Source organism: Lucilia sericata, unplaced genomic scaffold, assembly GCF_015586225.1.
Source record: "Lucilia sericata isolate MDLA Ls3-8-SP2 unplaced genomic scaffold, ASM1558622v1 Contig000212F_arrow, whole genome shotgun sequence".
NCBI classification, from domain to species: Eukaryota; Metazoa; Arthropoda; class Insecta; order Diptera; family Calliphoridae; genus Lucilia; species Lucilia sericata.
The window spans coordinates 20,835-34,003 of record NW_023994240.1 but is presented as its reverse complement, the minus strand read 5'-3'; the positions used below and the strand labels follow the sequence as shown (position 1 = coordinate 34,003).

The following is a 13,169-nucleotide window of genomic DNA, read 5'->3' as shown; positions in this document are numbered from 1 at the left end:
ACATATGGCAACACAATTTTCTCACAGCTGTTGCCAATTTGACAGTTCATAAAAAAGAAATTGTGTAAAATTGTTTGATTAATTATAAATAATTAGTTTTTTAGTGAAAAAATGTATTAAATTTGCATAAAAACATTTAAATAATGAATTAAATCTTTGAAACAATATAAAAGTAAAGCAAATGTCAAAATAAACTAAAAGAGCAGATCTAAAAAGCCATGTATAGCAATAAAATCACTGGACGTACAGTTTCGTCTGGTGCCTCATTTGAAGAGGATGAGGAAGGTTTCAGTGGCAACAAAAAAGAAGGAATAAATAAAACTAATACAAAAACAGAACAAACATTTAATAACACATTTAATAATGGCAAACAATATGGTTTGTCTACAAAAGTGGCACTGGGGCGGCTACACGATGAAATAGAAAAATTATTAAAGGGCTATGAACTGAAGTGGAAAGAGGAAAGGTAGGTAGCAAATGACTAAAAGATTAAATAATTATTAATAATTGCGAATTATTATAGCTGTTACCGTCAGGTGCGCTCTGCTTTTGTCAAACGCTATGATAGTCCATTGGGTTGGTCTTCGATTGCCACCTCATTGCTGACTACAATAGCTTTACTTATCTCTTGTTCGTATCTTGCCGCATTATGTTTAGCAGCTATCTTATCGCTAAATTTATATATCGTTATACGCGAAAATAATCTAAGACGCACTGAAATCTATCGCAAATGTCGGGCGGCTTTAAATGATATACGCTTAGCCGAACAAGAGCTATGTGCTGAATGGCAGCCACATAATTATCCTCATATTTGTTGCCCCCTATCACCTTGTGTTTCATTACAATGGACCTATCGTGATGGTGTTATTGTAAATTTACCTTGGGCTTTGCTCGTCAAAGGGGATTTTATTGTTTTGCGTCCGGGTCATATAACACCGGGACCTTGTTCGGAGGTTAATGGTAAGAAAACATTTAATGCTCATGAGATATATGGTGTGGCACAAACGGCGGAACCACCTGTTAAGCCCATAGCAAGAAGTCCACTACCGGATTTAGTGTGTTGTTTGGAAAACACTCCCTATTTGACAAATTTGAAATTAATTTTGGAAAACTCACTAAAAAGGCCACCAACTATATACAATCAGCAGAGATATTTGGTGAGTTAAATTGCATTTAAAGAAAAACTATTTTTAAATATTTTTTTTTTAATTTCAGCTGGTCACCAAATACATTCAACAATGGGGATTCATATGTGCCCTTATCGTAACACTTTTCGCTGGCATCTTACGTTTACATGGTTTTGGTCTATCAACTACTTCCGATGGTCATTATGAATGGATGGATATGCTTATAGAATCACCTGCCTCGGCCGTAATTCCATTATTACCCTTAATATTTCCTCTCATGTGGATTTCCATGAATCTTTGGGGCATTGCACGTCTTCAATGTTTTCTACGTACGCCTCAGCTTGTCTTGGGCAAGGATTCAGAGAAATCATTTGAAGAGGATCTCGATACACCATCGTTTGATTATGAAAATGTTGCTCTGCATCGTTCTAAGGTGTTTCGTAACTGGCTACAAATGTGGCAGGGTAACAGTGAATTATTGCCACGCTCGGCAAATGTGGTGCAAGTCCTAGGCTCCATTACCGCCTTATGTTGTGTAGATAAAAAGGGTATATTGTCGTGGCCAAATCCTACGGCAGAGAAAGTATTCTTTTTACACGATACCGATGACAATAATCTAGAAGAGAAAAGTTGTCAAACTTCATTGAATTCAGAAAGTGATATACCCGATCATACGGTACCAAAAGGTAATGGTATAGTGGCAGAAGTTTTGGATTTAACACACGATCAACATTGTCCCTTTCGTTTGGAGTTCGATGATCAGGAATGGAAAAATCATATCAAATCTTTAAAACCTTTAGGTGCATTTTACTGTGTTTTATTGGACCTATAAGGAAAACTAACTCATTTAATATAACTTCTAGGTCTTGCCATACTTTTAAATACCTGCTCCCCCTTAACTCATGACCATTATGCTCAATTTTGTGGCCATGTCACTGCTGTTGCTATGCTGGATAAGGATTTGGTACCTGTTACAAATCGGTATGCGATCGTAGAGTCCAGTATGAAAAGCTTTTTGCATGGGTACGTTGTTTTATTTTCATTTTGATTTTAATTTTTTCCAAATTCATTTTACTATTAATTTCAATCCATCCTTAAAATGACAACATTAAAAATTTGTTTATTTTGGTTTTTATTGGTGGTTACAGTCCTTGGTTTATGAAAACTTTTATTAATATTTTTTTTTGGTGGGCTACTAAGTTTTTACTGTAAACTACATTTTGTGGTGTTGGGGAATAAGCTTTTTTATTGGAAAAAGATTTTTTACGGTTTTACTTTGTTAATTACTATTCTATTTCGAACTTGTATAAAACATTGTATATATGTTTTTTTAATCTATACTTTTCTTTTAACAATACCACTTTCACTTTTTCTGATACATAGAGTTCATACATAAAGCTGGCATTCATTAATTTTTAGAAGTATTTAGCTTATTTAAATTTTATATTTTCCAGAGAAATCGCTTTAAAATGTAGCTCTAGGGAATCAATAATAGTATTTTATTATATTCTTGCTAGTTTAAGAGTTTAACTCGATTTATTTTTCCTGCTTTATAACAACTTTGCGAGCGTCAATTTGCTTATTTAGATTAGTGATCAAGTTGTTTTCATTCAATCTCTCCTAATAATTTATTTGATATTTTTTATATTTTTTCTCTTCAATGTTTTTACCCATGGACTGTAATTAACCAATATTTTGAATATTATTTCTAAATTACAAAAAAACTACAATTCTAAAACTATTTTACAGCTAAAAACAACGAAAATAAAACACAATCGCTCGACTTTTATACCCCTGTCCAAAGTATAACAAGTAGTCCGACTCTCACATATGCGAAATTACTCTCTCACATGTACGAGTGCCGTGTGAATACGGCTCTCTTGTGAGAAAATTAAACTTGTCAAAGCACTCAAATGTTCACCTTACTTTTTGGCCACTTTAAGGCATCGTACGCGAAATTGCACTTATCCACAAAAAAACTGCATTTTTTTTAAATAGTTTTCAAGCACTTTTTATTAAGAATTTTGTTTAATTTGCTTGAACTGGAAAAAAATATTTTTTTTAATTATTGACATTTCATTTTTGTTGTTGTTGAACTTTATTTTACAAACAGAGTTTCAATTTTTGGTATTGAAAATTCAAACAAATTTAAAATTGTAATTTTTTATAAAACTCTGTGTGTTCAGAATGCACCAACACATATACATTTTTGTTACCAACACATATTTAGAGTTAGGTACTTTTTCACTAACACATGCTTAGAGTTAGGTACTGCTGTCAAAGAGTCGGACTACTTGTTATACTTTGCCCCTGTCTTTAAATTTTTTTATATAAATTGTCATTCTTACACATCAAATACAAAATCTAGGCTATTTTTGTAATCAAATAAGTAATTCAGCAACAAACTTCAAATATAAATCTGTTGGACTAGTGTTTAATGTTATAGGAGTGCTCGTACAACCATTTCAGATTATTTTTTAGCAACCTAGATATTAGTGATCTCGGTATTACTTCTAGAACTCGTTTTCTATAACATTATGACCTTGAAAGTACTTCTAGACAGTTTTCTAGGAAATAATTATTTATTTACGAGATTTGGTAAAAATTCGAATGAATTAATATTTTCGTCAAGAATTCTGTTAAAAATTTTTTCCGAAAAAATTTCGACAAATTTTCTAAAGAAAAATTTCAACAAGTACGAGTATTCCTCCAAAAATTGTTTGACATGATATCTACTGAAAACTTTTTGACATTATTTTTACAGACAAGTTTTATATGGAATAACGTTTGCCAATAGTTTCAAAAATATGGCCTCTTGTCCTAGTTTTAATAGAAAATGTTTCGACCAGTTTTCAAAAATTTCGTTTCGAGTTCGTGTTTTTCACTAACAACATTTGAACTAGATCTCTACCGATAACTTTTCGATGGGCTTTCTATAGAAAACCTTCGACGGAGAGTTTTCTATTAAAAACGTTTATAACTAACAGTTTCAAAAACAAAAAAGTATAAATAGAAAACTTTTCGATCTGTTTGTTATATAAATCTTTTGGATCAGTTTTATATAGAGAGAATTTCGACGAGTACAAGTTTTCCACAAATAATTAGCTTCATGAGTTTTCTACAGAAAACTTTTCGACCACATCTTCATCGACAATTTTTTTTAGATTTTTTATGAAATTTTTCGACCAGTTTTCAATAGACGACTTTTCAACCAGTTTTCTATGGAAAGAGTTTCGACAAATTTTGTTAAGAAGTATGCATGTTTCAAACTTTCGAGCACTAAGTTTCTTAGTAAAATTTCGACGAGTCCAAAGAAAAATAATACAGAAATCTTTTAGACCAGATTTTAATAGAGATTTTTTCGACAAGTAATCAGTAGATATGTTCTTGGCAAATAATCTAAGAAAAATATTTTGCGGACTTTTTAAGCGAAATTTTAGAATTTCGACGATTTTTTTAAATACAAATTTTCAATGAATTCTTCTTATTTTGGCCTTTTTAGGCTTTGTATTACAAATAAATTTAAAAATCGGCAAATTTTTTTAAAGAAATTATTGCGACGAATTTTTCGAAAACTAATTTTGACGAATTTTTCTAATGAAAAATTTCGACGAAATAAAAAAAAAGTTATAAATTTTTATAAGAAAAAAATTTTAAAATTTTTCTAACAAACAAATTTCAAAAAAAAAAAAAAAATCTAAAAATTTTCGACAAATTTTCAAAAAATTTTTAAAGAAAAATTTAAAAAAAAGTCAAGTTAAAGATCATTATCACATAATTTTTATTTTTTACATTTTCGAATTATAAACGCGTATATATTTCAAACTTGTTAACGAATTTTATTAATTTACAAATCTGTCGTTTGACAAAAATATTCAGCTTACAAAAAGGAACAGGATCATTGCTTGATATCAAAAGATCATCTTTTAAATTAAATATATTACTTAACTTTAAAAATATCTTTTGGTAAACATACAAAAACCAAATTTATTTTGTAAAGATTTTTGTTTAAACATCTAATAGTGACACCATTAAAGAAAGAAAAATAACAACTAAGCACCACACACACACACAGCTTTTTCAATTTCTTAAACACCAAAGCTTTTCTATGCCCACGTTAAACAACTCACAAAACTATTGGTATTTAACTTAAATTGTTATTTTTCACATATATTTTACTTTTGAACTTTTGTCTTTTTTTATGATTTTTTACTTAACATTTTATTACTATGTTGCTAATATCTTTTATAACTGTCTTTATTCTGTACACATATTTACAAAGGATTTTTAAAGTTAAAAAAAAAAAACAAATTAGAAAAAGTTTGTTTAATAACTTTATTAACTTAAAGAATCTTTTGTAAATATGTTCCCTAGTCTTTAGTCCTTTATGTTTTGTTCTTTACTTAAACCTATTTCTTGTTAAAACTATTATCTTAAGTCGTTTTTGAGTTGTTTTTCTCGTTTACTTGAATCTAATTACTATAATCCTTTATCTTTTTTTTAATTTCTGTAAAAAACCCTACTGCATTTTGCTTTTCTTTGATGATGAATTTTGATCATGAAATATAATTTGTTTTTATTTAAACCAAGTTACTAAAGTTACTAATCGTTTTTATTTTACTACAAATTTCAAATAACACAAAAAAAAAACAGACGCTGTTTATGTGAGTTGGCCAAACAGATTGGTTTTACAGATCATGCCACCGATCGTTTTACACTGGAAGGCCAATTGGCCACCTACAGACATTTGGTAAGAAAGTTCCAAAGAAATAAAGGCTATTTTAAAACAGCTAGATGTGTCGTAATAATGCTTTTCAGTTTATAAGTAATAAGAACATTCTATTAAATTTTTTATATTATGACTTTTTCTAGCAACCGGATGTGGTGCGCAGAGACATACGCTTCGCCCGCCAACTGCAATTATCATCTAAAGTTAAAGTTCCTTTTCCACACTCTTTATCGGTGGTAATGCGTGAAAATCCTGGTGGTTATCTTTCGCTTTTCACCCAGGGTACAGCGGACATTATTTTAGATTGTTGTGATGACTTCTGGGATGGTGAGGATTTACGACCCCTCTCCCCACAAGATCGTAAAAGAGCCTTAGATTTCTATCAGCGCAGTGCTTTGACAGCCTACTGTACCGCCTTTGCCTATCGACCCCTCAGACATGGCATAAACGGTGCCTTAAGTGGCGGACCCAATAAAAATGGCGGCAATATAGCCTATTTAGAATTGCCTCCCGAATCGAAATTGCGCATGCAACATGTGGACAAAATGCACTGTGACTTTGAGTGTGGTCATGGTAAATTGAGTCACAGCATTAGTACAGATTCTTTGCTCTTCTCCGAAAGCAAAGAGGATGACATTACCGATGTCGAGGGCTGTTTCGAGATGCAATGTCATCAAGTATTCATCGGCATGGTGACAATGCAGTATCAGGCTCAGACAGACATAGTACAGCTTGTGGAACGTCTCGAACGGGCCTGTATACGTTTTGTCCATTTCAGCAAAGAGAACGAATTGCGGTCCCGTGTTTTCTCTGAGAAGATGGGTCTGGAATCCGGTTGGAATTGTCACATTTCATTGTTAAGCGAATCGGATGAAAAGTTGGCGAATGCCGGAGGCGGTGTACAATCGCCCAAAACTACTGGTAAACTTGATTACTCTAACAACGTAAATAATATGACTACCACCACCACTACTTCTACTACTACCTCCACCACCAATCCCCCTACCATAACCTCGACTTCTCATGCTAATAAAACCATAATCACCGCCATTAATTGTACTACTACTACTACCACTACTACTACAACTAGTACTTCTACTACTTCTACTACCATTAACAAACGTTCATCTTCAGTTATAAATCATGATGTGATTGAGTTCATACAACCACCTCAACCACCAACGTGTTCCACCACCACCACAACCACTGCCATTATAACAACAACAACTTCAGCTACATCAGACACTCATGATAATGATAATTCCATTGAAATCCAAATTTTAGGTAATGTAGCCACTGATGATGATTCCTCCGATTTGAATTATCTATTGCCACCACTTACTAATCTAGAGTCTTCCAAGACACTGAGTTCTTCCGCTCCCGGAGCCATATCCAATAATTTGATGCATGTGGCCGATAATAATGAAACCTGTTCCAATGCCAGTCTGGCGGGTTCGCGAGACTCCATCAATGAATCCCTAAAGGCCAGTTGTAGACGTCAATCTCAAGATTCTGCCTTAGATGAGAATTGTCGTTCGATTAGCATTTTGACAGAAAGTACCGAACAGAGTGCCCCCGTACACTTTGACATGTCCAATAGAGCCAAATTACCTAGAGGCATTGAGAATATAAGACCTCACTTGGAGAAGGTGGACAATGTTCCTTTGCAAGTTTCTCTCTTCACCGACTGTTCGGCCGAAGCCACCACCCAAATGTTGGAAATAATGCAATCATATGGCGAAATTGTTGTCTGCTTGGGTTCATCCGCCAGCAATTCAAATGCGGAAATATTTTTACAAGCCGATTGCAGCATAGCTGTAGAGCCTTTATATCCTCAAGTGTGCCAAGATATAGAAGCCTACACCGAGGCCAATATAATCAACAATAAGTTGAGAATAAAACGCAAATCAGTTGCTTCTCCCAGCCGGGTACTACAAGAAGAATTTGCCGCCGAAGAATTGCTGGAAACAGGACAATATGGTGCCACTAGTGGCAATGCTCGTCCCATGCAATGTCCCGGCAACACTATATCCCCCATATACTTAAGCCGCATCCTTAACTCCCTGCCCTGCTCAATATCGGTAAAACGTGAGGATCCTCTCTCTTTGGTGGCCATAATAGAGTTATCTCGTCGCTTCTCATCGGGCCTCTGGAATTGCATACAATTTTGGGCCTGCTGTGGCGGTGCTCTATCCTTAATTAATATTCTTAGTGCCTGTTTATCGCTAAGACCTCTACTCACTCCTTTGATGGTGATTTATATAATGTGCATACCAGTGCCTTTAATATCACTCGCCTTGGCGCACATCGATTTAGATCCGAAAATAATGAATCGTGCTACGGGCAAAAAACAAACGGAATACGATTCACGGGTGTTTGGTTTCGTGTTATGGTGTTACGGCTGTAAATTTCTAACACCCATTTTGGTAATGGTGAGTTTTGTGTGTTGTGTTTGGAAGAGTAATAGAATTTTAATGATAATCTTGTTTATAGATTTTATCCTATTGTGCATTTATGGATCATCCTATAAAAATAATGGATGTCGAAGAAGATGATAAACATATCAATTTAGAGATCGCAAGAATTTTCTCTACACTTGGCATTTTATTGCATTTTGGTAAGTTGGAAGCGAAAAATAAACTTTTGTCGATCAATTTTTTGAATTTGCAGAAGAGAAAATAAAGAAGAATATCATTCTTCTTTCCTCACTCTCCTACAAACTCCAAAAGTTGTGGTTAGTAGCTAGTTTTCATGATTATACTCATTGCTTTCTTGTGTTTATTATCTTTACAGTTACAGTTTCTGCATCTTTTGTCCATCGTGATCATTCGCTGTGGCAAAAGAATCCCTTCCGTAATCGCATTTGGGCATTTAGTTGTTTTTGTATATTATTTTTTCACTCATTTCTCTGTATGACCGAAATTTTACTTAATGATGATGTTCACGATCAATTGGATGATGCCTGGCCAGCTATAGTATTTCTATTTGTGGGCTGTTTAATAAGTTTAATAGTTTCGGAAATTTGTAAATGGCAGGAAATAAAGTAAGTGTTTTTCTTTACTTATTTGAAAATATTTTCTTTAAAAACATTTTTTTGCTTTCTATTTACACAGAGTTAATACACGCTATCAACGACGAGCCCGTTTAGATTTTGGTACAAAATTGGGCATGAATTCACCTTTTTAGAGAGAAGTGTGGCTAAGTGTTTTTTTATATACATATATTTAGTAGTTGTTCTACTATTTTACACTTAAAAGGCAACAAAAGACTTTTTTATGTTTGCGCAAAACAACGCACAGTGGTATAGGAAAAAAAAAAGAGGGAAATAATTCGGTAACTTCTAAACGGTTAATCCGATTTTGATGAAATTTGATATGCGCAAAGAGGAGGTGTTGTCGAGTTTAGGTTTTGAATTTGGACCTTATAGGCCAACCAGGGGCCCGGCGGGGGGTCCTCAAATTAGGACACCTCGGCTATGTTAAATTTTTAAAACGATCCTATTTCTTCATTTGAGTTCCGATTTAAAAAAATTTCGTATATAGAATCTCCTCATCGAGCACTATAAAAAATGTCGTCGTAGCAGTAAATTATCTCTTATAGTTTAGGAGATATTCGCATTTGAAAATTAAAATTTTAAAATTTTTAGCGTCCTTACTTTAGTTTTTCGATAATAGCGGGTCCAAATATTCCCGATTTTCGCCATTTTTTCTTTATTCGCTTAACAACAAGTTTATATATCAAGCAGTGAAAGAATTATGTAAAAATCATGACTGAGTCCAAAGTTATAGGCATTTTAATTTAAAAAATTAAAAAAAGGCGATTTTTTGACATTTTTTTTGGAAAAAAGTATCTTTTTCTTTTTAAGTTATCTAAAAAGTTTCTAAGAAGATGTATATAGAATTTATACTTTTTGGAAAGCTGACTTTACATGAAATACGATAAATGAAACAAAACCTAAAAATTTTTGATACCGAGGGGACCAGGTCCATCCAAAAAAACCCTATTTTTTATGGAAAATTCAATTTTGAGCAAAAATTCTCAAATCGCATAGTCGATATCAAATTATAGTGACCTGTTTTATATGACCCAATATGTTCTTAATCATTTTGTAACGGGTTTCGATAACCCCGCCCCTGGTATGGATATAATAGGCAAAAAACCAAAAAATCCCATTTTTGGGATTTTTTAAAACTTTTTTGGGAATTCCGGGATTTCTAATAAGAAAATTCGAAATTTTTATTTAATTTTGGATTTTGAGTAAAAAAATCTACCTAACTGTAAAATTTCATCAAAAAATATTCATAAATAAAATTTTTATTGCAATTTGAAAAATTTGTATCTTCGCAAAAACTTAATAGAACACATTTTTTATTTTTTTTTTTTTAAAGTATTCCGCGAATTTTTTAATTTTCAAAAATTATGTACAGTTTTGAAAAATAGACAAAATTACCTTTCCATTGATATATAACATGCCTACCTAATGTTTTTTAAGTGACAAATTAATTAGGGAAAACTCAACATCTTTTAGAAAATTTACCTAGCACTATTATTTTCATCCATATATGTAACAAGTTTAAGAGTTAACCTTATGGATGAAAATAATAGTGCTAGGTAAATTTTCTAAAAGATGTTGAGTTTTCCCTAATTAATTTGTCACTTAAAAAACATTAGGTAGGCATGTTATATATCAATGGAAAGGTAATTTTGTCTATTTTTCAAAACTGTACATAATTTTTGAAAATTAAAAAATTCGCGGAATACTTTAAAAAAAAAAAATTAAAAAATGTGTTCTATTAAGTTTTTGCGAAGATACAAATTTTTCAAATTGCAATAAAAATTTTATTTATGAATATTTTTTGATGAAATTTTACAGTTAGGTAGATTTTTTTACTCAAAATCCAAAATTAAATAAAAATTTCGAATTTTCTTATTAGAAATCCCGGAATTCCCAAAAAAGTTTTAAAAAATCCCAAAAATGGGATTTTTTGGTTTTTTGCCTATTATATCCATACCAGGGGCGGGGTTATCGAAACCCGTTACAAAATGATTAAGAACATATTGGGTCATATAAAACAGGTCACTATAATTTGATATCGACTATGCGATTTGAGAATTTTTGCTCAAAATTGAATTTTCCATAAAAAATAGGGTTTTTTTGGATGGACCTGGTCCCCTCGGTATCAAAAATTTTTAGGTTTTGTTTCATTTATCGTATTTCATGTAAAGTCAGCTTTCCAAAAAGTATAAATTCTATATACATCTTCTTAGAAACTTTTTAGATAACTTAAAAAGAAAAAGATACTTTTTTCCCAAAAAAATGTCAAAAAATCGCCTTTTTTTAATTTTTTAAATTAAAATGCCTATAACTTTGGACTCAGTCATGATTTTTACATAATTCTTTCACTGCTTGCTATATAAACTTGTTGTTAAGCGAATAAAGAAAAAATGGCGAAAATCGGGAATATTTGGACCCGCTATTATCAAAAAACTAAAGTAAAGACGCTAAAAATTTTAAAATTTTAATTTTCAAATGCGAATATCTCCTAAACTATAAGAGATAATTTACTGCTACGACGACATTTTTTATAGTGCTCGATGAGGAGATTCTATATACGAAATTTTTTTTAAATCGGAACTCAAATGAAGAAATAGGATCGTTTTAAAAATTTAACATAGCCGAGGTGTCCTAATTTGAGGACCCCCCGCCGGGCCCCTGGTTGGCCTATAAGGTCCAAATTCAAAACCTAAACTCGACAACACCTCCTCTTTGTGCATATCAAATTTCATTAAAATCGGATTAACCGTTTAGAAGTTACCGAATTATTTCCCTCTTTTTTTTTTCCTATACCACTGTGCAACGTAAATATATTTTTTTACGGCCGGTTACTTTTCTGTTTTTTATAATTTTAACTGTGTTCAGATTAAGTTTCCTGTTTTTATTTTTAATCTAATTAATTATAAACATTTTAGAAAATATTTTTAAGTTAAGTACTAGAAGGGTTTTTCTTTTTTTAAAAAAAGTACATTTTTAAATAAGTTTTTTTTTTGTATTGTTAGGAGATATTTCCAGTAATATTTCCTGATAAAGCCAAACTATTTATATTTTTCTATATTTATAGGAGTATAGTTAAGTTCTATTATATCCGTGATATCCTTACTTATTTTATCTTTTTTTTTTTTTTTGTTTTACCTTTTAATTGTTCACATTTTTAATTATTCATTCTTCATTTTAATTAGCATTTATCAGTTTTCTAGTTTATTTGTCTTATTAAAGTTCTTACATAATGTTTAACAAGGCATATGTATGTATATTTATATCATATTTTTTATTACAAACAAAAAATAAATGTTGTATGTATGTAAAATAACTTTGGAGTTGTTTTGTAATGGCATTTTTCAACAGTGGTAAGTTCCAAAAGCATTCACAACTAGTACCTAACGATTGACATCACATTTACTTGAAACTTTTAAGTACTTTCGAAATTATAACAATTTAAAATAATCTCTTAACTTACCAATATTTCCAAAACTTGGTAACCATGTGGCAAAAACAAATCCCAAAATAACTAACTCAAATTAAGAACTTTCATTTATCTCTAATCTCATTCAAATCGGTTTACAACTTCTAAAGTTATACACATTTTAAAAAAGTTATAAAAATATACAACTTTTTCAATCAAATGGCAACTCTCGTGAAATAAGTTTTTCCTAAAACAAATAGAATAAATCATAAACTATTGTTTGCCGTTAGTTGCAAGCAAAACGCTTCAGTACTTTCAAAGTTATAGCTATTTAACAAAATCCTTTAATTTACCAAATTTTATAAAACTCGGCAACCCTGTTTAAACATTGTTTCAGCGCCATCTATTGATTGGCTACATTGATTTTCAACAAACGAAAAATTGTGGTTGGCAGATGTATATTTTCAAAACGTTATAACTCCGAAAGTAGGCAACCGATTTGGATAAATGTTGAACGTTTTTGTAGGTAAGAAATTCAAGATTTTAAAAATCTATTTTAACAGGGTAACCAGGTTGTAATTTTATGATATCTTCAAGTAAATTAAAGATTTCTTCTGAAAGCTAAATGATTGATGAATAGTTTTTATATTATAGTTTCTGTAAAAAAGAATTAACAAACTAAACTCAAAAATTAATATTTCCAGAGTTGCCATAAGATTTATTGGGAAAAATTGCATTCTTTGTGAGATTTTTTAAAATCAGCATGACTGCAACACTCCAACTAGAATTTTTGGGCTAATTTAGATGGTTTTGCATAATATATTTGCTACCAGAGTTGCCAGGTTATTGTTA

General features: G+C 31.5%; 1 protein-coding gene and 1 long non-coding RNA gene across 5 annotated transcripts; one reads left to right on the top strand and one right to left on the bottom strand.

Moving 5' to 3' along the window:
- The first annotated feature begins 41 nt into the window (after positions 1-41).
- Positions 42-9,250, top strand: LOC119602158 (transmembrane protein 94). 4 transcript variants are annotated; one of them, XM_037953522.1, is made up of 10 exons: positions 42-466; positions 524-1,157; positions 1,216-1,927; positions 1,991-2,150; positions 5,781-5,877; positions 6,000-7,140; positions 7,207-8,288; positions 8,350-8,473; positions 8,650-8,899; positions 8,970-9,250. In XM_037953522.1, the coding sequence occupies exons 1-10, from the start codon at positions 219-221 to the stop codon at positions 9,040-9,042; spliced, it is 4,521 nt and encodes a 1,506-aa protein (XP_037809450.1). In that variant the 5' UTR covers positions 42-218; the 3' UTR covers positions 9,043-9,250. The 4 variants fall into 4 exon arrangements, with proteins under 4 accessions (XP_037809450.1, XP_037809448.1, XP_037809447.1 ...); XM_037953523.1 differs by having other exon boundaries at positions 44-466; positions 6,000-6,777; positions 7,141-8,288; XM_037953520.1 differs by having other exon boundaries at positions 1,991-2,108; positions 6,000-8,288.
- Positions 1,603-3,171, bottom strand: LOC119602160. Its single transcript, XR_005231310.1, has 4 exons — positions 3,054-3,171; positions 2,013-2,220; positions 1,808-1,953; positions 1,603-1,743 (listed from the first exon to the last, which is right to left on the bottom strand). It is a non-coding gene; the product is annotated as an uncharacterized LOC119602160 (long non-coding RNA).
- Positions 9,251-13,169: the final 3,919 nt, after the last annotated feature.

Bases quoted from the DNA above. Each gene is read 5' to 3' on its own strand.
- LOC119602158 (XM_037953519.1), top strand. From the start codon at position 219: ATGTATAGCAATAAAATCACTGGACGTACAGTTTCGTCTGGTGCCTCA. The intron at 1,158-1,215 runs GTGAGTTAAATT...TTTTAATTTCAG, and splicing joins ACAATCAGCAGAGATATTTG to CTGGTCACCAAATACATTCA. The intron at 1,928-1,990 runs GTGCATTTTACT...TATAACTTCTAG, and splicing joins CAAATCTTTAAAACCTTTAG to GTCTTGCCATACTTTTAAAT.